This window comes from Falco rusticolus, chromosome 5 (genome assembly GCF_015220075.1).
Source record: "Falco rusticolus isolate bFalRus1 chromosome 5, bFalRus1.pri, whole genome shotgun sequence".
NCBI classification, from domain to species: Eukaryota; Metazoa; Chordata; class Aves; order Falconiformes; family Falconidae; genus Falco; species Falco rusticolus.
The window spans coordinates 7711156-7739131 of record NC_051191.1 but is presented as its reverse complement, the minus strand read 5'-3'; the positions used below and the strand labels follow the sequence as shown (position 1 = coordinate 7739131).

Here is a 27976-nt window from a genome sequence, read left to right as displayed (position 1 = left end):
GAAGTCTTTCTCTTCTGACAAAAAGGTTCATCAGAGGAGCATAACAAGTGAGTGAATTAAAGTAATTTAATCTAATATTTAGCTTTTTAAATTGTCTAATGTATCTATTCTCACAGTAAAAATTCAAGTCTCTAATGTACCTTGTCCAATCAAGTCATCTGAACCATCAAAAACCAAAATTAAACTGAAACTGGTTCAACTAAAGTGATTATGAGCCTGAATATAATGATCATTGCATTCAGTCTGCCAGACAGATTTTATCCCTTCAGAGAAAAGCCAGGTATACTTAAAGACTAAACTTACAATTATTCAAGCAGGCTTGTGCAGAAGGGAAATAAGTCAAGGACAAAAAATACAATTTAATTTTTTTAAAAAAAATAATTAAAAAACAACCAAACACACACACACAAACCCCAGAATTAATCCAGATTATCAATGGCAGTATAAAATCACCTTCATTACCAAATTTGCCGTAATTGCTGTAAATTATTTACCTTATTCACCGCATACAGATGATTCCCTAACAACTGAGATGTCATTTTCTGGAATTTCAGGCATAGACATTCCTAGAGGATTACAAAGAACATGGAATCATATCTTTCTTTTTACCATATACTGGTTGAAAACGGATGCAGTTGAATATCAGTTTCAAGAGGAGACTGAGAATTTTGACCAGATGTAATGACCGTTACAGGACCAGTCTGAAATACAGCAATGAAAATCATTCTTTTTCTTTTTCATTGGTAACCGAAGCACAGGTTGCTGTTACAACCCAGGTGGAAGCTGATTTCTCCTAACTGTGAATCCACCTGCCCAATGTTCCTCCTAGGCTTATCACTTACCATCTCTATCTCACACCTTCCCTAAAGGAAAAGCAAAGATAGTTAAATTTACTGTCATTTAAATTTAAATACCTATTTACGTGTGTGTGTATATATATATATATATACACATATGTATAAAATTATTTATATGTATATATCTTTTTCAATGTCCTGGACTACAGGAAGGAAGATGATATTTACATTATTTGAATGCAGTGCTACAAAACAGTTAAATAACTTTGGTCTCTAATCTTAATGTTAGCCTATAAGGCTCTCATACAGTCTGACTTTCTTAATGAGCTTGGGCAAATTATTTAACCTGCTTGAATCTTGTCTTTGCAATTGGCTGGAGGGAATCTGTCATGCAGACAGGAGCAGTGGAGACAGAGAAGTAAGTTTAAGATGTAAGAAGTTTAAGTAGGGATAAAACTGATCATCTCTCAGATCTAGAACGTTTTTCCCCCAGCAAGTACTTATAGTTTAGAAAGCTTGATTGAAATAATTTTTACTGTTCAAATGGAGCAATCTTTTTTACAAAGAATTAATACCAGAAACTTTGTAACTATTCTTTGTTTCTTCAGCACAGCAAAATCTTTCTTGTCATCTCCAGTTTCCCAGAACTACAATATCACCAATCTCTGGAATTACTAAAGCTATGAGAATGTATTTTTTTATGTTCTAGCCATATTAAGAAGTCATTCTCAGCTAGGGCAAAATAATTGAAGGAAAGGATGCTCTGAGGTCATAAACACACAAATAGAAAAGAATGGTGTAAACATATAAAGTTTGTTATGCTCATAAACTAGCCTAGCTTTACCAGTGGAAATGTATCTAGTGTGCTGAGACTAATTTTAGCTCAAAGAAACCAACCTCACTAGTTAAGTCATATCATTCATGACTACTGAATACTTACATAGAACAGCATACTGTGGAAACCTTAAACAGAATGATTGTACCACTGTGTCATAATCTACAGAGAGTGTTTATTAGTGCTATATCGACTTTAAATCCCTAGTCTTAAAATGCTAGCCTTTGAATGGTTTCGGATCTGTTTGTTTTACTATTTCTACTTTTACATCCACTTTTCTCTACCTGCGGTTTTGTTGGTGCTGATGGGCCACAGAAGTGCTGACCCTATCAGACGCTTGGTACAAGGGAAGGACGAGCTGCAGTATATTCCCTTCTTCAATTTGCCAAAGAACAAACTTATTAATGTGCATGGAATATCTGGAAACCAACATTTTATTCTCAGATGCCTTGGGGAGTAGACTAGCACAAAGTGCAGTGATTAGCCGGTCATAAGTAAACAGCTACTGTTACTGCAGTGTATAAATATCAGATGGAATTTTACAGCAATCTAGTAGGCACTTTATTCAATACAAGAAAAAATAATTTTTATTTCTTCACAACATGAATCACAATTCATTTTTACTACAATTACTTTCACCAAAACAAAACAGAAAATCCAAACAAAAAAAAACATCACCACATTATTTCCTTAATAATTTTATGACAGAAATGTCCTATTCAAGATGACATAGACAGACTTCAGAATTTTTAAAGTGCTTTGCATGTTCTATTGTCTATATTTTGATAATATATAATTATTTTCAATGGATCAGACTGCAAATAAACTTTCCAAACTCATTCTTTATGCAGACCATTTTCACATAGACAATCCTTATTGCATATCCTTACCTAGAGGTCCTCACTGCCCTTACATGTACCTGACATGCACTTGGAAAGACTTTAATGAACATTTGTATATTTATATATAAAATTTATGATGTACACACAGGGACTGAAGTCATTATACACTACCAAAAGCAGACTGTGCCATAACTTTGCTTATAAATAAGCATGGTCAACCCCCCCTCAAATTAAAAACAAACAAACAAAAACCCATAAACACACATCCCCCCCCAAAAGCCCACCAAACTTCTCAGATTTAATTTTTCTTTGAGAAAATGCTGTTTTGAGAGGAAAACTTTCACCATCACCCTTTTTTGTCAAGTAACAGGTTTTGACGACCTCTAGTACTAAGGCTATTTGAACCATAAGCCTTGAAAGTACTTTTTTCTTCCTGCAGTTGGTCACGCAGAAATAGTCTGCAAGCATGCTTCCAAAACAGTAGTGTTTTGAGAAAAAAACAATGAGCCTAGCTAGGGCAAAAAAATTTTTAAACACCACTTCCCTTTTGCTTGGAGTATCTTCTCAGTTCTGCACAAGGTCCACATCACCACTACATTAATAGACTAGTTGCCTTTCTTGATGAAGTATTTAATACCCATAACAAACCTGCTCCCTCCCAAATTTGTTGTTTTTATTTACAGTTACCAGTTAACTAAGCTAAAATTTGAGTTGGCCTGTTCAAAATCCAGTGCTCCATAGCTACTCGTTTCCCTTCAGTCCGTATCAGATGCCTTTCATTCCCAAAGGTGCTCAGATTCCCCCCCATTTCATAGCTCAGTTAACAGAAGGAACACAAAAGGCTAAGCACATCTGGCATTTGCCTTTAAAGACATTTCATATAGATCTTTTCTTTAATTTTAAAACTAATTTATTTAATAAATCCCACTATTTAATGAAAAAATGGTCACCATCACATGCTTTTAATTATTCTTTTGGTTTAAAGGTGAGTTTCTTTATCAAAATAAGAAGCTGCTGTTCCCAAACACCTTCATAATGGCCTGCAAAAGAATGTACTGGGCTAGACCTTCGGCAGATTTAGTCCAGAGTTATGATAACAAGGCCATGAGCCATACACATATTTAATATTACTAAGGAAATACACTCTCACCCTATTTGTTATCTTTACTATTTCATTATTTTAAAACTATTAACTAGCCAATCATAAAAAGCCTCAGATCAGTATTAAAAATTTTATTGATGGGTTTGGTTTAGTTTTAATCCTGCGGTATTATTTTTAAAGGTTTTAATCTATTTCCTAATTCTTGATCAGTGCAATAGATGCATATGAACTGGAGAATGAATGCCTCTAAATTCCAACCTGCACAATCTTTTCCACAAAATAATACCAACACACAAATAATATATTGTTTTTATTCCCACACTGCTCACAGTCAATTCCTCTAAAGACTATACAAATCTGCAAGAAAAAATGATGGTCTCAATCCTAAAGAATTCATGGTCAAACCATAAGATAAGGGCAGGCAGAGAATCAGCAGAATACAGAAAAAAGACATCCTAAAAACAATAAGGCAGCACTGATCAGCATGATAGTCAGCAGCCACAGCGTACCTCCAAACAGATGTTTTTTGAGGCAATTGTAGCAAAAAGATTTTTAATGAGGGAACTGAAAAGAGAGAGCAGGGCAATTTTGCATTTATTTCCTGAGCTTTCCATCCAAACATAAGTGGCAGCAAGACAGAAAGCACAAAGGCAATAACTTCATCACTGACCTCTCAAAGAATAACAGAAAACAGAGCTGGAATATGCTGTGATCCTGCGCTTCTTGGTTTCTAAACAGTGTTTCAGCAACGTGAAGCACTTGAAATTTTGTGCAAAGTTGCCTTCACCTCAGCAACCTTGTACCTTAATTGACTGTGACAGAGGAACAGACAGGCTCCGTTGAAATGTAGGAATCAAGTTTATTTCCCTGTCTCAAGCAAAGAGGCACTATACCTAAACAGCTCCTGACATATTTATCCAACCTGTTTTTAGGGAAAAAAAAAAAAAAAAGCCATTAATATGTGTAGTACATTCTACCCTAAAGCACTGCAAAACCCTAAACACGGAGATGTATGTTCTGACATTAAAGTGGTTTTCCACTATAATAGCTCATATCTTCTTTGCCAGCTCCTCTTAGTGAACAGCGAGATCTTTCCATGGTAATGATTTTGAATTTTGAGCACTACATTTAAAAAAAAAAAAAAAGAAAGAAAGAAAACCACACTGTCCATTTAAACATAGTTCCATCCAGGTAACAAAATCACATATAAAAAGTCTGAAAGTCTGAACCAGCTCAGAACTGGCAGAAAACAGACTGTGTTTTATACTGAGATTTTCAGCAGCAGCGGAAGAGCTCTCTCTGCAAGCCTATGGTGCTGCTTAGAATGAAGAGTCAACAATTAAATGGAAAATTCTGTGGAGAGACTTAGTGATCTGACAGGCACAAAACAAGAATGAGGAGTAAGTTTAAGCTAGAGAAAATACCACACAGCACATTTAGTCAGAATAAAAAGGAAAAAACTAAAATCCTTATTACTAAGGGAAGAAAGATGAACATGTTCAAGATGAGAGTACTTCAGGAAGTCAGGGCTTTTTCCTATGGACTGATCATACTGAGGTTTATTCTACAACACTTAAAGAACTAACTGAGGAGGCAGGAAGCTCTTGAGACTTCATGGGGAAGTACGGAGAACTTGCAAATGGAAAACCTAGTGCTTATGATCAGAAAAGGCTGGGGGCGGCGGGGGCCGGGGGGCGGGGGGGGGGGGGGAGAGGAGCGGAGAGAAACAGCCAGGGATTGATCAATCATTCAGTTTGACTTGACTTCCCAGAAAGAATCCTAAAAGAAATAAACAAACGCATTTCAAAAACACAGAGAAAAAAACAAGACAAATAACAGCCAAAAGGGATCTGTCAACAATGAGCTGACACATTTCCTCCAGTGAGAGGGTAATAGGCATCCCGGATGAGAGGTGAGCAGCTCTGTGTCATTTATTTTAACATTGGAAAGATTTTTGACACCATCTCAAATTACACTCTCAGTCATAAGCAACCTATTGAAAGAGATCCAGCCTCTAAGGGCTAGGTGCAAACTGTATCACAAAGCTGTGAGAAGATAAAATTTGTCATTGATTCACTGTCATAATGGAAGGGATGGTACAGGGTGGGGCCTGGGAAGATCTGTTCTTATTCTGGTATTATTCAATACTACTAATAACCACTCAGTGCAGTTTGGATGATAAAATAGGGTAGGTGGTTATCAAATTCGGGCAATAATACTGGAAAAGGTTGTAGCTATGTTGAAGGTCAGGACACTTATTCCAAATGATGCTGCAGAGAATCTGAAAAAAAGGAGCGTGCAGTTAGCACATCATGGGTCAGGAAGGACAGAGAGATATCAGCTCTTCAGAAGAAAAGAGATCTCAAGGCTCCAGTGGATTATAATGTGCTGAACCAATGTCATACTGTTGCAAAAGGGGCAAATACCATCCTGAGAAACACAGAGAGATAAAATAATCTTCCCCCTCTACTCTCGTAAATACATGAAATGATGTTTCTCCTGTACGCTGCACTAGTGACACTTCAGCCAGAGCACTTTATGTGAAGCCTGGATCATTGTGTTTCAGTTTGAAGGAGAATCAAATTGGGAGTCCAGAGAAAAAGCAAAGATCAAAAATGTGTCTAGAAAACATGATCTATGTGACTGAATTGAACAAATTCAGGTTGTATAGCCTGAAGAAATAACACAGCCCAGGGGGTAAAACAACAGGCTTTGAATACATGAAAAAGATGAGAATGTGCTCGATCTGTGCTCAATAACTTAAGAAGTAATGGGTTTTAATGATAGCAATGAGGAGTAAAGTCAGGTATTTATGATACTTTAGAGCAATAATGATACAAGATTTATTCATTTTAAAAAAGAAGTGGGGGAAATAAGTATCTATAGTGAAAAACAAGAAAGAATTTGAAAAACAGAGAAAGTTAGCTAAATCCTTACAGTTAATAAAATATGGCCTTGGGAGAGGGAACAGACACCATAAATATGTTAAAGTGGGGCACAAGAAGCTAATCTCAAGGAGAACCAAAAGGTTAATGAGGCTAAACAGAAAGTTACTGGAACAATGTATGAACTAGCATGATTAGCATACTAAAAGATCCACCCTGGAGCAAAGAGAGCCCCGCTACTAACAAAGCCCCCTCCCCACAGAACATGCTGGTGTAAAAAAAAAAAAAAAAAAAGAACACAGTACCTTTAAAAAAAAAAAAAAAAAAGAACACCTTTAAATGGGGGTGAGACTTGTAAGAACGAGTGAGAATTAGGTGTGACTAAGCATAACTGTAAGCAATCGTTCGGAGTGTGTAAAAAGCTGTGCTGTGTCTTAGTAGGTGTGCTAGCTGCCCACCTGGCACCCCCCGGCAGATCAGGGTAACGAAATAAGGGTAGTTAAAACCAGTAGCAGAATGCCTTCAGAAGCTGCCAAGCCTTCAGCCTTGGAGTAACCTAAGTGTAGAAGGTACTAATGCAAGGGGCTAGACAGCTTCTTGAGATCCCTTTAGCTGTCTTCTATGGTGCTAGGGCAGATTTCCAGTACTACATATTTTGAGCACAAATAAAAACTAAGATCATGGCCAGATAAACAGAAAAATGTCAACGTATTTATGTGACAGCTAAATTCTTCAGACTGCCTTTTGTGGTTTTACAAAATACCTATTTAAGAAACCAATGTTTTATAAGAATAAAGTAAATAAAAAATGCTTTTGATCATATTTTTCCTACTTCTTGGCTAATTAATGATGCCTTTTCAATATTGCTACGGTTAGAGCTGCTCTATTGCTTTTGGTTACAGGGAAAATGCTCCTCTGAGAAACCGTAGGGAAAGAAGGTCTAAGTAAAAGAAATCACCACTGTCACATTAGTAAACTGTTTTCCATATAGGCATAAAGGAACATAAATCTGTTTGGGAAGTATTCAGCAGCTCTCATGTGAGGAAAGGTCCAATCTGGAGTCCTACAGATGAATGGAAAGCTCTCCAAGGTTTCACAGAAAATCAGTCCTTAGCTATTAATGTGATCCACAACCTGAAGCAAAAGAAGATCCTAAAAAAGTATCCCAGTTTATAAACTAATAAATCTGTCATGGCATTCTTCTAGAGCTCTTGCTAAAGACATTCAGAGTCTGGCATTCACTCAGGAAACTTAAAAGTGTAGGAATCCAGCCACTTGTATCCCTCCCAGCATTTGCCCAAGGCATACAGAAAACCTAATTTTGAGGAGATTACTAGCAAATCAAACAAAAGAACTCCTAACAAAACCTAGAAAACTTAAGAAATTATGGTTGAAGGAGATCCTAGGGTAGTCCTCTGGCCCCACCTCTGAATTAAGTATGCAAAATCTGTCACTGGCTCCAACCAGCCCATAGCACTGAATTGCCCAGCCTCTTGGGCAATGCAGCCCAGTGCTTAATTATCCCTGTCCTTAGAATCTTCCAGCATGTTTGCATTACATCTTTCCTACTGTAATTCAAATCCACTGCTTCTCCTAATAGCCAAATTAACTATGCCTAACAGTTTGTTCTTTTCCTGAATAATCTTTTCTGTACTGATAGGGATTAACATAACTCCCCTCAGTTCAGTATTCTCCAGACTAAACAACCCCAGTTTGCTCAACCTTTCCTTACAGGCATACTTTCAAATGGCTGATCATTATCATCGCTTGCAGCTGGACTCACTCCAGCTACTCTACTTTTCCAAGTGAAGTCATGGTTCTGCAAGAAGGCCACAGCACTGAGGAAGAGAACAGATGGATTATGTCAGAAATCTAGGAGTTCCTGGCTGTAATGGCCCCTGGCGATGCAAATCTCAGTTAACCATTCCAAAGCCATTCCTTAGCTTTATGCCTATGGTTTCCATAAAGGGGGTTTCATTTCAATCCATGGAGTTACTGGAAATGTTACTGCAATCCCCCTATTTCATCCAGCCAATCTTGGCACATCCTACTGCCCTGCTCAACACTAAATCTGTTTACTGCGAGCTGAAGTTACAGTCAGATTAGCTACACATTCTTCATTTTCTGCCTTAAATTTACTATCACAGTATCACCACTAAAACCACTGAAACCATTTTGGAAATGCAGAAAAGAATTCACTCCTTGTCTTTAAAGATTTTTTTTTTTTAAAAAAAGTGTTTGGGGATTTATCAAGATGATAAATCCTAGATAAATATTAGACAAGCCTAAAAAACCTAATTTAATACCACTGCAAGATGATGAGACATTGCAGCAAAGCAAACAGAAAATCATATAGCAATGTTCTGCTGACTGATGTTTATTCTCTCATCATATCATAACCAACGAATGCCTTTCATTTTCTGTTTAATGATTTTTAACTTACTAGTAGACTTCCATTATATAACACAAATGAACAATAATTAAAGTCATTTAATCTACCATTTTTGCTTTTAAGCAGGACCATTTTGCTTCTAGGTTAAAAGGGCAGCTCAATCTTCAAATTATAATACATGTATAAATTTCTGTGGAGGAGAAGAGAAAGCTGGAAGAGACTGGGGAAGGAAATATGCTGGTAGTCCATGTTTCACACTGGTAGTTTACAAAGCAATTCACTGCAGGGTTGCTGCCAGCCACGCATAATCCAGACTATCTGCTATGCCCAGCAGCTGTTTGTCTATGTTAAAAGTCTCAACATTAGCTGGTACCAAGGGGGCAGCTAGCACTGCTCTGAAGTCCCATATATACATGCAGAACTCTCCAGGAAGCTTCTGATTTTTCACTGTCTGTCACTGCACACTTGTTTTTATTGTGAAAGAGAAAATAATATTTTAAAACACAAGTGATTTATTTTAGTTGTCATGCATGGCAAGGTGTCCTTTCTTTTTTTTCTTTTTTTTTTAAAAAAAGAAAAACTAACCAAAAATACTCCATGGTTCTTGTTGGCTATGGCTATTTAAAGAACAGACCAGTCTAATCATAACACTCCTTACAAAGGATGATCACAAAAACCTATAAAATATCTGTCATCCACTCAAGAATCCTGTGAAAAATTCACAGCCAACTGTGCAACTGCAACCCCATGCTTCGTTTGAGAAACCTGACTTTCACTCACCCTGACAAGGTGGGAAAAAAATCCCTTTTCATCCTAACTCTCAAGCAGAGGCTGTTTCATTGGCAATCTGGTATCATTCTAATGAAGAACAAATGGTTATCCAAGTTCAGGATATTTTCTTAGTAACTGTCTTTTTTCCATTTTCTTTTTTTCTCTAGAGAATCAGTGAAGATGTCTGTTTCATTGAGAGGGGAAAAAAAACCCAACAGACTATTAGGACCAACAAAGTAAAAATCTTCAGAAGGAAGACAAGTTGTAATTCTTCTTGGGTTCTTTTAAGGTCATTGGCTCTTGAATCCAGGTTCCGTTTTGATTTTCAGTCATGTCTGAAATAGCTTCTGTTCTACTACAGGGACTTCTCAAAATAATTTGATGTTTTTTTCAGCATCTCTATTCAGCTTATTCACACACACCCCCCTGCCCCATCCCAATGGGATTTTTTAAAATGAACAATATAATCTGTACGATTTCAAAATCACAAAATCCCAATTTTATTCAATTTTTCATGTGTCGGCTTGTCTACAATTTGCATCCACTGTATCCTACTGCTGAATTACCACTTCAATCTCGTATTGGTCCTTAGTGACTACAAGTTTCATATCAACCTCAGACTGTGACAGTAAAGTGAGACATATTTATTGATCAGTGCTAAGATCAGGACTAGCTCTGTAAAACCCAAGTAGTCTTCTAAAGACCACAATAATATTTTTCTACTTTCAGCCCTGTGTAGAATAAAGGAAGGCAGCAGTATAATTTTGAAAAGACTAGAACCTAAAACATTTTTGCTTATCTCATTGGGTTTTGTTGTTTGGTTTTTTAAAACCCAGCATCCACAATTTTCAGGAAAATAACATGGATGGAGTATAAGTTTGAACTCTACTGCCCTATTATCTATGGGCAGAAGAGCACCCTGCAGGCAGTATGATTGTCACATTTTGTTTATAGGTACATACAGCACTAAGTGCTCCTGTTGTGTATTTCACTGTAGTGTGTTCTTTTGTTAAGCACAGGGCTTAGGTTCAGCAATTTGAAAACATCTATCAATTATATAATTGCTACCACAGGAAAAGAGAGGCTCTCTGGTTTCTTTAATGAAATATAGTGGCCTTCAGCAAAGCTTGAAACTTATTTGCTGCAGTTAGAGAAAACATCAGAAGCTTCTTGAATATATATTTTTTTTTTACCATGTCACAAGAAAGGGAACTAATGCATTTTGAATCCTTTACTTCCAAAAAGAATTGACTAATGTCAGTGTCGATAGCTTCCTTCAGGATTAGATACATAATTTACAAGAGCCCTAGAAAAGAAGAGAAATCAAATACTGATTCAAATCTTTCTGTGATATGGCTGCCTGAAGGGAAGCTCTTTGTCGATGTGGGGTTCCCAATTTTTACTAGTTCACCAAACACTGTGCTTAAGGCTGATGATGATTATGGCTGTCTCTCTGATAGTTCATCACATCAATGTAATTTTAATTTATGGTTTTCTTAGTCATAAATCAAGACCATTACAGAAAAATGGATGCCCCTGAGTCATGTATATCCTTAATGCATACACTCCATAAATCCGAAAGCTTTTATGCTTGCTATTGTTTCTAAGAGAACGTTAGAAATTTCTTACTGTAAAATTTCTCTTGCATTTTAACAGAATTCTTAGGCTCTGGTGAAAAAAAAAAAAAAAACAAACCAAAACAAACACAAGTGAATTCTGTCTTAAAAAATTAACTATTTTCATTTTCATTATACAGTGCTTTCATATGCTTTGATTTTTTCTTAATAAAAAATTTCACATAAATTGATATTCACTCAAGATTTTTAACTGTATCAGTTAAATACCTCATTCTGAAAGCACCAATAATTGTGTCTACCTGAAGTCCCATCAATCAAAAATTACTAACTTGGAAGACTATGGGTTTGGATCTATATGTTTTTCAGATTAGGATCTTTAAACACAGATTTTGTTAGACCAAATCAATGTATAATCTTGAAATGAAATCTGAGAATGCTTTAAGCTATATTAAAAAAGTGTTTTTTTAAAAAACCTCAATGTATTAGATTTTAAAATTCTTAAACATTTCAACTTTTCTTTTTCTATCTGGCATTTAAGTTTCAAAATAGAACATTTTTGAAGAGGGTAAAAAGTCCCTCAGAAATGAACCAGAACAGACTGAATGGGTAACTAAGTAAAGAAAACTGAGAAACTTGATATTACAGCTTTAAGATGGGGACTATTTCCATTTACTGCCACTGACAAAAGCCATCAGTCAACATCTCAATCTAGCCGTTGTTACAATGCATGCAATACAGGACACAGTTTCTAAGAGGGAATTCATTATTAATCATAAAAAGAAGTTGATTTCAAATCATAAGTGCCGGGAAAAGCAAGCTTGTTTTTAACAACTTTCCTCCTACAAAGATTACATGGTTGAGAGCTCAAATTTGCTAAACCCACACATTTGTAGGGAACTTTTATGTGTGACCTGGTATGTAAAATACTGTTACACTATGAATAAAACATAAATTTTGCAGAAACAGCTACTTTTCCCTGGATTTTATTCATTATGAAAAATAGAATATATTTTGGAAGAAAGGATTTTAACTACAGAGTTTCCTGAAGAATAAGTTCTCTTCTCCTGATAAAGGAAAATGCAGAAAGCAAACAACAGAAAACCCTGACAGTTAATGTGTAGTCAATGACCAGAAGTTCTAAGGTAACTATTTTTTTCCTTCAAAGTGGTACTAAAATTTTTTAGGGTCTATTTATTTTCAGTACATTAAGATCATTTAAAGTCAGGCAACCTTAGAGAGTAAAAGGACTTTAAAAGGAGTGTAAAATTACATTGTCAGAATCATGTAAAATGATAATTGTGTAAAAGACAAGGAGGTTCTTTGAGATTATGGTTTGATGTATCTAAATAGCTGTTTTCAGAGTTCCCTTGCATCTGTCAAAGACTGATTAAACTCAAGAATCACACAAAAATTTACATTTTTAATATCATGGCTCTTTTTTTAATGTCTACACTGTATGTCTCGGCATTGTCATGCATGCATTTGTTTTGTAAAAATTGCAAGAGTATTACTGACCAGTAACCATGAAGTTCCTGTACCTGGAAGCTATAGCTGCTTCAGAGGAAATCTGAAAGGTCAGTCTGCCTAAAGGAGAACATTAATGTTACTGAGAACTACAGGGAGAAACCAGCATCGCAGCTAGAAGGGTCTCCGCAGCTGTTGAAGCCTGCTGACAAAGAACCCCTTCGGGAGCATGGTACAGAGTCTTTATCTAGCCAGAGTTAGCACTTTCCGCCCAAAGGGAAAACCAGCACTGCACCAGGAAGGGAACAAGTCTGAAGCTTGACCACAGGGACCCTGCAGAGTCAGTGAAAACTTTGAGGGACCAGGGGCACCAGCAGAGGAATCCTGAATCCCAAGGGTCAGGGTCAGAGACAGGACCAGGGCCAGCCAGTGGGTGAGGAGCCACAGCCCACACACCAGAGACCCACAGCCAAAACCTGACAGAGAAATTGTCATAGAGCATCCTAAGGGAAAGGGGAAAAAAAAGATAAAAAAGATATGGAGGGTGTGTAATTGTGTGTGTGTGTCAAAACCCCAAAAGATCAGAAAGAAAAAAGGAAAAGTTTTATTCAGTTATTTAGATGCAAGACATGTTCTAATCTTAGTTACTTTAATTGTTCCAAAGGTTGAACTGTACTACAAACTTGATGCTTTCATGATCTATTTTTCTGTCACAGGAAATAAATAAATGAATATGAGATAAATTTTCTGAAGCACAGTACCAGCTGTATAGATGAACACAATCATAAACACATCATAACTACATGTTACCACACAATTTGAGGCAGAAATATCTGTAAAAACAAGAGTAATCTATAAAGGATATCTAGCTGACAGAGATTCATTAAAAATCATAGTTACATGTGTCTTCATTAAGAGGAAACTGCAGGAGAAAGGAGGATACAGAGAGGAAAGATTTATATTTTAAAAGCATCTCCTTTATAGAGCAGCAGGGTAAAAATTGCCCTGCCAACGTAATATTGCTTTGCCTTCAATAAATATAGATGTTTTCACTGAAACCAATGAAAACATCCACTGTGTTCCTTCTGATTCATTGGCAATCAAAGGCACTACCTAATTTGCAATATGATGATTTGGAGTATTGACAATCATTCAAAAAGATTACTTGGGTTTAGTACATTTTGTCTAGTGAGAGGAGGCAACAGCTTTGCCACAGCAGATCATCATGTGGCATAACTACTATTGACACATGCTAAGTAAATTTAATGAATACGGAAACAGATGGAAATTAACTGTATCACCCCTATTACGACTTCCTTCTTCACTGTTACCGTACCAGCGCCTACAGACAGAAATGGAGACCAGTGTGCAGCATCTCAAGCCCTGACAAACTTTATTTCTTAAAGTCCAGTTGTCCCTTTGGGAATCTTTCAGGCTTTCAATAAAGATGAGTAGGTCAAGAAACAGAATGGAAAGGTAGGGAGAGAAACATGTCCTTCCTGAATCAATCCAGATGCACCATGCACAGGGGGACTAAGCCCTGTCTGCCTGCTCACACCCTGGTCCACGTGAGCAGGAGTTGTGCAGCAGAGCAGGGGGCAGTGGGATGGGAGTGGGGCCGTGACACGAGGCTGGGAGGAGAAACACCCACTGTGGAGCCATGTGCCAGCCTGTTCGCATCTCCACACGCTAGACAGCTCGCCTGCAAATTTCAACAACCAGTGGTATCCAGCACATGAGCTCATGGAGGTGAAAAAAAAAGAAGCAAAAAGAGAGGAAAAAAAACATTCTAACACATCCATTCTTAATGACAGTTAACAAGTTGTGTCCTTAGATAAACCCTTTCCTGTTTGTTTTGTGGTTAACGTGGTTAGCACGGTGTGGTTTCAATAGTCTGAGTAGCAGACGATGTAATCACATTTTGGAGAGCTCCTTGGAGCGCCCATACATGAGGTGGAAATAATGACACTGAAAAGCTACAGGCTTAATGAAAAATTTAGCAGCTTAGGAGGGGGATAGAAACAGGCAGATTAGAATGGAATTAATATTGAAGCAAATTCTAAGGTAGCTTTTAGCTACTACTATGTAAGTGCTATGTTAGTACCAACATTTGTGCAAAATGTGTGTATCAGTCTTTCAGATCACTTAATGAACACTAACTCCTCAGAAAACTGTGGCAATTATGAAGCTCTGGAATATATGCCATAATAGTTATGATAAGTGTCTAACTCTAGTATTTTCCAGAAATTACTATTTAGTATTAATCTTTAAAATTGTTTAACCATTTTTTTCCCCTTTCATGTCTTTCAGCAGACAGATATCAGGTTAGTGGAGGGAGTTAACACTGCCACACAATCTGCTACACACAGTTTCTGTTGGCAGGGTTTTTTTTTCTATTTGGGCAGAAGAATTAAATAAATGAGTCCTTGCCAAGTAGTTACAAATATTAAATAGTAGATATGGTAAAGTGGTTTAACAGCTGTGGCTGAAAATGGAAAGCTATCGTGTGTTACTGTGGGTAGCACTCATAATTATTGCAAAGTAGTCTCTACAGGAGAATAATTTGTAAAAAATTACTACACCGTCTTTGTTACTTTTCTTCAGGAAGCTCTCACATGGAAAACGAGAGATGTTTGAAACCTGCTTTCTGTGGTTTGATTAAAGTCATTGCACAAGCTCCCTTTGGTGAAATCTACTCATGAATTCACACTGTCGCACTTCCCATCAGTCCTTAGCAAAACCAAACTTGATATTTCACATTTGCAGAGCTACCCAAACGGCTAACATACCTCAAGTAAACCCTGCAAACATTGCACAGCTAACAAGGAAACAGGTCAACTTCATTTTGTTTTTCTCATGACTGTAAATCTTCCTGCATGGAGCCATCTTCTGACAGAAAGAAGTGTCTTGGGCTCAACAACTTCTCAAGTTACTGCTGTGGTTTGATGTTAGCTGTCATAGAAATATTGCCTATTGTAGTCTCTGCATTTATTTGGATGGTGATTTAAAAAAATAATAATTCCATGCATAGGTGGGGCTTAACTGCTAAAAAACTTGCAGAACATACTAAGGCAGCAATTAGAAACTCCTCCTCAAGATGGGTAAGTTATTGTCTTTTGTTTCTTCTGCTATTAATTAAGGGACTATACTAATCCTAGTTAACTTTATAGAAAAAACCCAAATTTTCCCTTTATATTCCAGAAATATTTCTATTGCAGTAGAAGTTATAGTCCAAACTTATGTTTTACTAAATACATTTCTATCCTCTTGTATTTTTTTGAATACCCAGGCAATATATATGTACCTATCATTTTGTCTGACACCGTCTTTTGAAGGAGGAGTTACTATTTCCCTGAATAACTTAATAATCGGCCTGTGCAATATCAGATGTATAATGGCTCTAGAATATAAGTTAAAGGAGCAGGTAAATGCACAACCTAACCTACTTTAAAATATTAAAAAATTGGTTCAAGTTACTGTGCTATCATTTACTGCCTTCTAAGAAGAGAATGCAAGAGCTTTCTTCTGCCAACTGAACAAAGAAGAAATCATCACTAATTTTAAGTGTTTTGAAATAATGTAATAAGCAAATGAGTACTCTCTAATATCAGCATCACAATGAAACCACTAGAATCACAGAACCATAGAATCATTTAGGTTGGAAAAGACCTTTAAGATCATTGAGTCCAACTGTTAACCCAGCACTGCCAAGTCCACCACTAAACCATGTTCCTAAGTGCCACATCTACACATCTTTTAAATACCTCCAGGGATGGTGACTCAACCACTTCCCTGGGCAGCCTGTTCCAGTGCCTGACAACCCTTTCAGCAGAGAATATTTTCCTAATATCCAATCTAAATCTCCCCTCACACAACTTGAGGCCGTTACCTCTTGCTTTACATCTTCTTAATTGGGAGAAAAGACCTACCCCCACCTGCCTTCAGCCTCCTTTCAGGTAGTTGTAGAGAGCCGTAAGTTCCCCCTGAGCCTCCTCTTCTTCAGACTAAACAACCCCAGTTCCCTCAGCCGCTCCTCATAACACTTGTGCTCCAGACCCTTCCCCAGCCCCGTTGCCCTTCTCTGGACACGCTCCAGCGCCTCAAATTGCAGTGAGGGGCCCAGAGCTGAACACAGGGTTTGAGGTGCGGCATCACCAGTGCCCAGTTACAGGGGGACGATCACTGCCCTGGTCCTGCTGGCCACTCTGTTTCTGATACAAGCCAGGATGCTGTTGGCCTCCTGGGCCACCTGGGCACACTGCTGGCTCATATTCAGCCGGCTGTTCACCAACACCCCCAGGTCCTTTCCCACCAGGCAGCTTTCCAGCCACTCTGCCCCAAGCCTGTAGCGCTGCGTGGGGTTGGTGTGACCCAAGTGCAGGACCCAGCACTGAGCCTTGTTGAACCTCATGCACTTGGTCTTAGCCCATCAACACAGCCTGGGCAGACCCCTCTGTAAAGCCTGCCTGCCCTCAAGCAGATCAACACTCCTGCCCAACTTGGCATCTGCAAACTTACTGAGGGTGCACTTGATCCCCTCATACAGAACATTGGTAAAGATGTTTAACAGGACTTGCTCCAGTATTGAGCCCTGAGGAACACCACTTGTGACCATCCACCTCCATGAATTTAACTCCATCCACCACCACTCTTTTGCCTTGGCCATCCAGCTGGTTTTCACCAAGTGAAAAGTACAGCTACCCAAGCCATGAGCAGCCAGTTTCTTCAGGAAAATGCTGTGGAAAATGGTGTACTTACATTTAGATGAAGTTGGTTAGTCCACTGACCAATTACTTTGTATTCTGTACTCTTGTTGGTGATTTGATACTGAAAAATATCATAGCGTCCAGGAGCATCTCCATTTTCATTGAAGATAACAGGTGTTCCAGCACTCCCTGAAAAAAAATTAAAAAGCAGTTAGGATAAATACCTTTAAAGCAGCTTTCCAGAAAACACATTTTGGAGGAAAAATACTGATTAGAGATTAAACAGGTTCTTCTTAATGCAAGGCTACTATGGTAATAAATCCAAAAACCTCTCAAAAAGAAAATGTGTGTTATTATCATCATCACGAAATCTACCCTATGAGTTAATTAAAACATTTTAAAATTACAATCTTTTTCAGTCTTTTTGTTTGTTTTAACTGGTTTTTCATGTGTGTGTATTATAGAACATTAGGAAATTCTGCGATAAAACAGAAATGGAGAAACTAATTTTGTCTTGGAAAAGGGTACAATTTCACTTTAGGGTATGAATACAGTGCAGGAGGCACAAAATAGCAATCTTGTAATGACTTCATAAAGAATTTTCCTATTAAGTACAAAAGTAAAATAAATACCATGAACATAGGAGCCAATGCTCATAAAAGACCTTGAGATACAAGTGTCTAAATCTGGTCATAGTTAATTTGATCAGTTTCTAGCACTGACGACCTGTGTAAAAGTGTTTTATCAAAATAAATTAAGGACAGCAGCTGTGCTTGTTGCTTTCCTTTATACGCAGCACTGCCTGACAGAAAGGGCCATTGCTGAAGCTGTCAAAAATTATAAATCGACACTCTGTTCTTACTTCGATCAACGAAATGTTCAAAGATTGAAAACTACATGTCCACCTTGGCAACCAGGCCAGCCAAATTAGAACACGTTTTGATGAATTCCCTCAAGGTTACATCAAGGATCTATACTCCTACAGAGACTTTTCAAAAACTACACAAAGAATGTCATTTTCACCCACTCCCCAAATTTATGTGTATAGATGAACTGTATTTATAGTTGAGGTTCATTGGACTCAAATTCAAATATGTTAAAGTTCTGTTTCAGTGACTGGAGGACGAAATTTCTCTTTAATGGGAAAAAAACACAAACCACCACAAAACCCACCCCCAGTGTTTTCACACGTCTCCATGTGAACAATCAAGAAAAGGAGAATATCCAGCTCAGTGAATTCCTACAGTATAAGACTTGTTAATGTAGAACCTACAGGCACTAAATCCACTGTGAGTACTTTCCAGAGAATGCCAAAAGAAGTTTGAAATTCTGGGTAACATATCAAGCAGAATCTAGCAGCAGAAGTGGGAACAGCAGTCTACATACTGCAGGATTTCAGCAGAAGTACTTCTTGTCTGTCTGTCTCTCTCCCATGAAGAATTTTGTTCTCTGGTTTTGTATAGCAGCTTTCATACAAAATTGATACCCAGTGAAATAAACAGTACTTTGAGAGTGACAAGTGGCACACTAACTACTATGCCAATTTTAGAGTTCTGCCAGCAAAAGTCTGGCTGCAAAAATTAGATGTGAGCAACCATGGAAGAGGAGTCTCAAAAAATTATGAGTGAGAAAGAATTAAGACCCCTTTGAAGATTTAAGAGACTCCACACAAAATTTTGGAAAGCTCTTTATGCTTTGCTTCCAATTCATTTGACAGAATTGAAGGGCAAGAATAGAGCCAGTCTACAATCTCCCCAAGCAATGATTTTTTTCTTCACTGCTCAAATAGTGGGTTGATCCAATAAATTTCTTCCACCCAATAAACACATACTCAACTGTTGTTGATATGCAGGTATGGAGGTAACCTTCAAAATATTACTCTCAAGTAATGGTGGGATTCATCTTTCCATCCAGCAGCATGTAAAGGGTTCATGGAAAGAACAGTTATCTTTTACTAATGGATACAAAATGTCCTTTCTACCCTTTAAGAACAACGGGAATTGCAGATGTTCTTTTGCTCAGCATGTGAGCATATAATCTATTGCTGGTTTTACAGATATCATGTTGTGCTGGGTTTGGCTGGGATAGCATTCATTTCTTCATAGTAGCTAGGCTGGGGCTGTGCTTTGGATTTGCGCTGGAAGCAGTGTCGATAACGCAGGGATGTTTTCGTTACCGCCGAGCAGCGCTTGCACAGAGCCAAGGCCCTTTCTGCCTCTCACCCCACCCCACCAGGAGCTGGCAGGGGACACAGCTGGCACAGCTGGCCCCAGCTGACCAAAGGGATATGCCAGATCATGGGGCATCACACTCAGCATATAAAGCTGGGGGAAGAAGAAGGGGGGGGGGGGGGGCGGGGAGGATGACGACACATTTGACATTATGGCATTTGCCTTCCCAAGCAACTGTTATACCTGATGGAGCCCTGCTGTCCTGGGGATGGCTGAACACCTGCCTACCTGTGGAAAGTGGTAAATGAATTCCTTGGTTTGCTTTGCTTGAGTGTGCAGCTTTTGTTTACCGATTAAACTGTCTTTATCTCAGCCCATGAGTTTTCTCACTCCTACCCTTCCAGTTCTCTCCCCCATCCCACTGCGAGGGAGTGAGCGAGTGGCTGCGTGGGGCTTAGCTGCCAGCTGGGGTTAAGCTGCAACACACATACAAAGACACAGACTATAGTACAGGCGGAACCATCCTTCTCTTTGATGCAGTAGTGTTCTCAGATAAAGCATAACAGCATCTCACACTGTGCACCTCAGTTGACAGGAACATAGAATCCTGCTGAATTCAGCTGTCATTCCAACAGAGTCCAACAAGATCTTTCTCATATAGCAGAAGTTAAAACAGCCTTTGCCAAGTTAATAAAATTAAGCTTGTTAAAAGCTGGAATATTCACAGAAGATTCAGACCCCCAAACACTGGGAAGAACACACTGTCCTTCTGTTGAACTGCAGATTTTAGAAACAGTCACGGTGCCTGCTGTAAAGTAAATTTGACTATGTTCTGGCAATGCTGCCATAGCCAGTAGATACTGTTAACAAGTAGTACCAGACCATTATTTTCATCTACGTCTTCTGTCTTATTACTTATATATGTCTTTTAGTTCATTATTGGTTTACGGAATGAAACATTTGATAGACCCAAAACAAGAAGGTGTACATGGCTGGATTGCACCAATAAACCATTAGCTACATAACCAGGAGAGCAAAACTTAAACACATTTGAAGAAAAAAATGGGGATTTTACCAGGGGTTCTCAGAATTATGACTACAGGATGGTAGCCGAAGCCTTGCAAGTATAAGGGCAGAATGAAACTAGAGGCCTTAAGGCTATAAACAAATCACCAAGAGTTAATTTGTGTTCTTAAAAATAAGTTAATCTCATCTGAAGAAAAATATACCTTGGTGGATTATCTGGATGAACAGTTCATCTGAGAATGGATAGTCCACAAAATGCAAAGGTTTCCTAAGAAAATATACTATGTTGGTTAGTCCATCAAATTTAAGTGAATACTTCTGTAGAAAAACTGATCAACACTGTATAGAGATCAGCTAATTAAACCACATGGAGAAACATAGTAGCTGACCATAATTAATAGCAGATGTGGAGGCACATCTAGATTTAGTATATAACACTGTAACAAATGCCGTTGTGTTGGACAAGTGCCTGTATTTTTTGCCAACCATATATGCAGAGCTGAGCACTTGACATCTGGTACTGCACTGCCATGTATGTTTTTACTGTATCATTACTATTGCAGGAAATTGCATCTTAGTTCTAGTGTAAGACACCGAGTGTTTAATTGCTCCACTTAATGGTTGTTGAAGACTGGCTGCTAAATCTAACAACGCACTGTGGAGGGAAAGTAATACAGAACACAACGCTGCCGTGAGGTAGTGAGCCCAGGTAATATAAATTCCAGCTCAGATAAAAAGATTTTGGGAAGCCACACTGAATAGTTCTTGGAATAGGGTATTTGCCTTAGAGAATGAATTTGTATATCCTCATCTAGGAACGACATTTATTGGGCATCACCATAAGAAAAATGTTACTTTTGCTTATGAAAGATATCTCGGTAATGCTGGTGCATTCTGTCACCTCAGAGAATACAAAGCAGCCCACATATTTTAAAATAATTTCACTGTTTTAGTACATTTTTTTCATAATTTGTCATCAGTCATGTAACAAGGTAATTAAAGAACAGTGAGGGAACTAAGCCTTTGGGCCCTTTCACATTTTATTTTCTGTGTGGTTATGTTGCCATACATAATTTTAACCCATTATTGACTCAGGTAATTGTATTCAATCTGTCACCATCTTAACTAATTTTTTAATATATTCTAGGTGACTAAAAGAGGAGTGCATGGCAGAATTTCAAGAATGCGTAATAAGCTTGGCTAACTATGGAAAATAATGTGTGCACCTTCATCATCTTCATCTTTCCTTTGTGCTAATTCTTTTTTTTTTTTTTTCCTAATATATAAATACAGTTACTAACTTCTTTTGGGAGCTGATTCTGAAATGTCTTTTTGCTGAAGAATTCCAGGATACTTTTAGAAAGTATTTTCTTTTTTTTTTTTTTCTTTTTTTTTTTTTCCTTTGTGATGTATAGCTGTGGACTGTTAAGTGGAAGGAAAATTTTGAATTTCACAATGAAGCATTGTCAAAAATTGTACAGACTTGTTTTGAAATCACACTTTCTTTGCAGTTAAAAGATAAAACAAAATAGGAAAATCATTTGATGTCCTCAAGCTGTAAAGGAAAGACAAACAGTTAAGTCTCATGGCTAGTATAGGCCAAAAGTGTCGATTTTTCTTTACAGGATCTATTTAACAAAAAAGGGATTAGATACAGTGAGAAATGCATGCAGGGAGATCCCCATCCATCCATTCTTGTACTCCTTCAAAGACATCACAGCACGAAGCAATTACGTTGCCCTGACAGCAGAGCTATGCTACGTCCAATGATGTGGTTCATAATATGGACAAAGAAATACTGGGCTGTACATCTGAACTGGTGTCTTGAGGTTTTCAGGTCATAAACATAAACATCTGTCTCCTGCTGGATACCCTCTTAACAGCCATCTATACTGTAAGTATGATGTCACCTAAAAGCTTCAGAGTCTTTGCTGTATTGCATACCAAGTCCTTTAGATATTTTATTTAAGCTCTAAATGGCTGGTAAATAGATCCTGCTTCAAAATCACTCCAAAATCAGATTAAATAGATACTCTTCTATAAACCCTATAAAAGTATGCTTTATAGAATAGTTGTTACCGTTCGCTTGAAGACAATCCATATTCACAGCACAAAATAATGTTACATTTTAGTAAGCCTAAGGACACGTTCACTTATTGCAGATATAAAGTAATAATCTGGTACTGAACAAAATTCCTCCTCCTCCTTCCCAGTTTACAGCCAGCAGCATTAAACAGCTCTGGGTGTTAAACTAGCACATTAGCTAAACATTACTGAAGCAATGTAACTGTGACCTCAGCTGTTTATGACCCTTTCAAAATGCAGCTTAAACTACCCAGAAACATCATTTAGAGAAGGAAAAAAGTGAAATGCATGAGATTTCTAATTCAATATCAAGTAAGTAATGGATCATTTTGGATTTTTAATGTCTTACATTCATGTCAAGGACTCTTTCTGATTAACAACTGTTTTATGACAGGTCCCTTGTGCACTGAACCTGAAAATTTAGTCTTCTAAAGAAATCCCTACGTGTGTACCTTGATATTCTTAAGATGCTGCTCAGCAACTACCTTAACCTGCATGTGCTTACCTTAACAAGTTACATTTGACATGAATCTCAGATGTCCTCATTCCTAACGTAAACTGCAATCTTAGTTTCTTGTGAGGTTAAGGGCCCCTGTGATGCCCAGATGCCTTCCAAAGAACTAGTTCTTTTTACATCTCAGGTAGCAGAAAAGAAGTGGAATGACTGGGAAACCCTGTGTTCACGGGTAGTAGTGCCCAACTGCATATTGAAGTGATTTATCTGTAACAGTTCCTGAATTAAGAATAGTGGTGACCCTTATTAAATATTAATAATAATAATAAATCCACTAAATTAAATCAACAGCCTTGGATTTTTCTTGTATGAAAACCTTTAATAAAAATGTAGTTATTACAAGGTACTGCTACTTCAGTGCCTTGACAAAAGTGTAGAAAAGTGGTTGTGCTGGTAAGTCTCACAACTGCCATTTACAGAATTTTCCAACTTTAGTGGAAGTAATATCATTACAAAGCTTGACACCAGACACAATTCTCTTATTTCATCAGATTTCAGTGTCCTGATACTAATTCAATTTTTTAAACTGAAATGAAAATTACTTAAGCCTTCATCCTTTGAGCTGTTCCTCATAGGCTGTTTTACCTGTTATGAATCCGAATGCAGCCAGCATGGATTCAAGGGTATATTTAGGTGAATGGAAGTCAAGCAGTTTACTGTACACTATATTACAGTTAACTGTTATGTATGAAAAATTTCAGAATGCACCATCTGTTAGAATTTGGCTTTACTGGAAGACTCCTCAGATTTATAGGATCAACCCTTATTCCATTAATTTATATGATTAGTTTTACATGCTAGAGTTGGGGGTTCAGATTTTTTTTAATTAACATTTCTTTTTAATTAGCATTTCATTTTAATTAGCCATTAAAAGGAAAATTTCACAGAGATGTACATGCATTAAATTGTTTTCCTTGAAGCAGAAAGAGGGAGAGTAACCATTTGAACTTTCAGTACTGTGAATTCCCAGAGAAGAATGCATTTGTAAAATTAAACAAGAAATTTGTCACTGGTAAGTATTTTAATGAGAGAAATTAAATAGAAGGTTGTTGAATAAATAGAAAAATAAATAGAAAGAGTAAATATAAGCTGTTTGAACATTTAATACTTGGGGGGGGGGGGGGGGGAGGGGGGGAATACCAGAAAATCATAAACTACTCAGAACTAACAGAACTTAATTTGTGAATGTTAGTCTGGCACACAGAGAAGGAATACACACTGTATGTGTATATATACACTATGTAAGGTTTGTCGGAAACGAAGCCATTATCTGCTCAGTCTCCATACAGCAGACATTTTCAAACAAGCAGTGTGATTACTAAAATACCCAATGATGATTGTCTTCTATTTTCCTAAATGTATCTTATTACTAAAATACCCAATGATATTGTCATCTATTCAACACCTGAAAAGACTTCTCTTTACGCTTACCCTAAATGCTTCAGTTCAAGATTAGGACAATAAAGCAGGATTTCATCCAGTTGTTGTAAACACAGGTGCTTACTGACTTTTTAAATATCCTAAGATACTGGACACATCCACAAATATATGTAAAATATGCATATGACAGAGAACCTGTGCCTTTCTGAGGCAGCAGCTGGAGGCCAGATGGATACCCTGGAGTATCTGGAATGGCATTCAATGCCCGTGTTTAGACAATTTATCTTTCTTACCATGGGGCAAATTCTGGCTATTCATGTATGAGTGCACAAAATAGAACCAAAGAGAAACTGAAAGTGCTACAGGAAATGATTTATATACAAATGTGAGACATATGTGATATAAATTATAGTGGTACCCACTACAAGGCTCATAGAGAAAGTAAAAAAAAATAAAATAGTATTAGTATAAACTGATATAAATCAATTCCAGGTCAGGCAGTACAACTTTAAATTATTGAAGTTGATGGACAAGAACTTTAGTGGTAATTCTATAGAGACAGATATAATTTATTTGATGTCTTGGTCCTCAGCACAGTGAATGATTGAAAATGTGTACTTCTGTGAAAGGAACAGTTCATTCCACCCCTGCATGAGAACATCAGTCAGGGAGAGTATCATGAGGACATTGTATTTAAAATAACAAATAACTAGTAGTACTTTTTTCATTCCTGAATGTATTAGAACTTTTTGCCACAACAAGCAGAGAGAGATGATGTGTCATAAAACTTACCCTAAAAAAAATAAAATTTGAAGACGTGACTGAGCTGTTACAGCCAACAGTATAGGTATATTAAACAGCAATTTGCTGCATCATTCATTAGTGTGTCTATCAGTGTTTATTAAAAGTAGTGATATAAGTGCAATGCTGGTTCATCCAGTTCTTCACCTACTAATTGCAAGAATATATAGGAGAAAAATTCTATATTTAGTTTGTTCCCTGCATTTTCACCCCAGGCACCTGCTGTTGGTCACTCTCAGCAAGTGTACTGCACTGCTCCAGAATACAGAAGGACAGAACTCTAACTCCCCTCTTTACAGCACCTTGAGTCTACTAAGAGATGACAAGTAACCTGTAATACAACAGCATCACAGATTAAACTTCATATTTTGCCAGATAAAGAATCAAAATTGCTAGACACTGGTCCTGCTATGGTGACATAGTATCGTGGAAGCAGTTTTCTATTTCCCAGCCTGGGCTTATCCTGTTCTCTGCACAGTGAGGCTATGCCTCTGCCTTCACCTCTCCTCCCAGAGGTAGGGCAGTACTATGTGAATGACTTTCCCTACTCCAGGGCTAAATGGGAGGGGTGGGAGTTGTCGATGAGCTTCTTCACAGGTAGGTGCTAAAGCAAGACTGGAATTAGCACTGAGGCATTGGCAGAAACACCCAACAGTCCTAGGAAAGGAGTGTGAAGGAGGAGGTTGTGATGGGGTAGGAACTACTGAGGAAGAGAAAATGAGCCCCATTTGGATCTCCGCTGCCGCCTTAGCTTTGTTCCTTTCACCTCTGGAAAAGGGACAGCCCTGGTCACACAATGACGTCAGAGTAGATGGGGAGAGGGATTCCCTACACATAGCCCAAAACCTCAGTGCTACTAGCATACTTGAAAGAATTCAACCTGTTTTTATTCTGTACTCTAACAATCCATAGAGACAAGTTTATTTTAAAATCTAAGGCATACATTGTGTGCCAGAGAAGATTGGTTCAGTTCTGCAGTTGAAGAACCCTGTAAGTCAAAGCCAACAGGCTCTGGGAACAGATATTGTATGCAATGGAGACACATAACTCAATCCTTTAAAAATCGACACATAACATAAAATTCAACTGCAAGATACATACTACTCTAGTAACATACTAAAATAGTAGCAAGGTGGTATGACATTACTACAAGCTAACAGCTTGTACTGGAAGAGGAAGTTGCAAGAGGGTGGTTAGGATTTGGGGGTAACAACTATACAAAAGGTGTAAATAAATGCATAAAATTTTGTTAGCGCGATACTATAGACCAGATAGTAAAAAACGTTCTTGGGTGGAAAATGTTCATTTTAATGTTATGAAGTATAAGTTAATATTTTTTTTAAATGTTGTGGTTAGCTTTTCTTTGTAAATGTATTTTGCAGCACCAGTAGCAGCAAGCACATTTCTTGTAGTCCCTCTGAGAAGCGTTCATAGTCATGATTTTCCACAAGAAAAAAAAAAAAAAGAAAAGAAGGTAGCTTACACATATCCTCGGAAGTAAGTGGGAGTGAAAGTGTGAGGAATCTTTACCAAAAATATAACTGCAAGTAATGACTTGTTTCAGTATTGCCAAAATGAATACACTTCAAGTAGACATGCATTTCTCTACAGAATCACGATCACCTCCAGTCACCAGCAACACAACCACACAATAGAAGCCCAGCTTAAAAGGGTCTTCATATCATTTATTTCCATTCTTATGATTTTACAGGCAAAAAAAACTCTTCCAAGAATCTGTAGCTATATAGTGTCATTGGAGGAGATCAGAATTTGAGGACATCCAGGAGTGTCCGAGAACTTCTGCATTAGCATTTTTTTGTTACCTAAAACTCTAATTAATGTGTTCCTAGGAAGCACAGAACAATTCCCGCCTGACCATAAATCTGGCCATCAGCTTACCTCATGGTACGCAAGGACCCACCAAGACTTATGTGAGAACATATGTCCTGAAGAGTTTGGATGCACCCTGCCTGCACCTGTCTTCAGCAGTAGCCAGTCTCCAATGCTTGGTGAGATACTGAGGACTGTCTTTAACCTACCTTTTCCATTTCTCCTGCTTTGTGACATCATTTGGAGAGGCTGGTGTGGCGCTTCACAGTCACCCACCCCCTTTTTTTGTTGTTGTTACTAGCACCAGAAAGACGTACTTATTTCAGCACTACTAAACTCTCTCACTGAATACACAGTACTGCCACTGGAGTCATCTGCCAATCTATGGGTATTATCTAGGCAGGTCCTACCTAGGACACTGTGCATTGTATGAGAAAAAAAACACTGTTCCCTTCCTAGATTAATGTTCATACATCATTCTACAGCAATGGTCCTATTACAATAGATGCAGGTATAAATATTCTTTTTGTTTTCTCTTTCTCTCTCTTTCTCTTTATTATTTTATTCTTTATTATTTTAATCTTTAAAAGAATTCCAGCCCAACTTCTGTGTGAAATTCTTGTTTTATTAGTCTCCTCCATTTTTGCTTTGGTGATTAGCTTATTTCCTCTGGAATAAGCACTGGTGCTCAGTTCTACTAAAGGGTACATTTACAGCATGTTTTCTACTATGCTTCTCACTTCTGGTACTCAGAAACTTTTCAGGTAAGAGTCTATCAAGCTGACAATTGACAGAGTG

At 37.7% G+C, this 27976-nt stretch overlaps 1 protein-coding gene across 3 annotated transcripts in view; it reads right to left on the bottom strand.

The window, feature by feature from the left end:
• The window catches only part of GRM8 (glutamate metabotropic receptor 8), a 356040-nt gene that overhangs the window by 55127 nt on the left and 272937 nt on the right, over positions 1 to 27976 (bottom strand). For all 3 annotated transcript variants that reach the window (XM_037390285.1, XM_037390286.1, XM_037390287.1), the window contains one exon: positions 17424 to 17560. In XM_037390285.1, coding sequence (XP_037246182.1) covers positions 17424 to 17560 — 137 coding nt within the window. The remainder of the gene's footprint in view (positions 1 to 17423; positions 17561 to 27976) is intronic.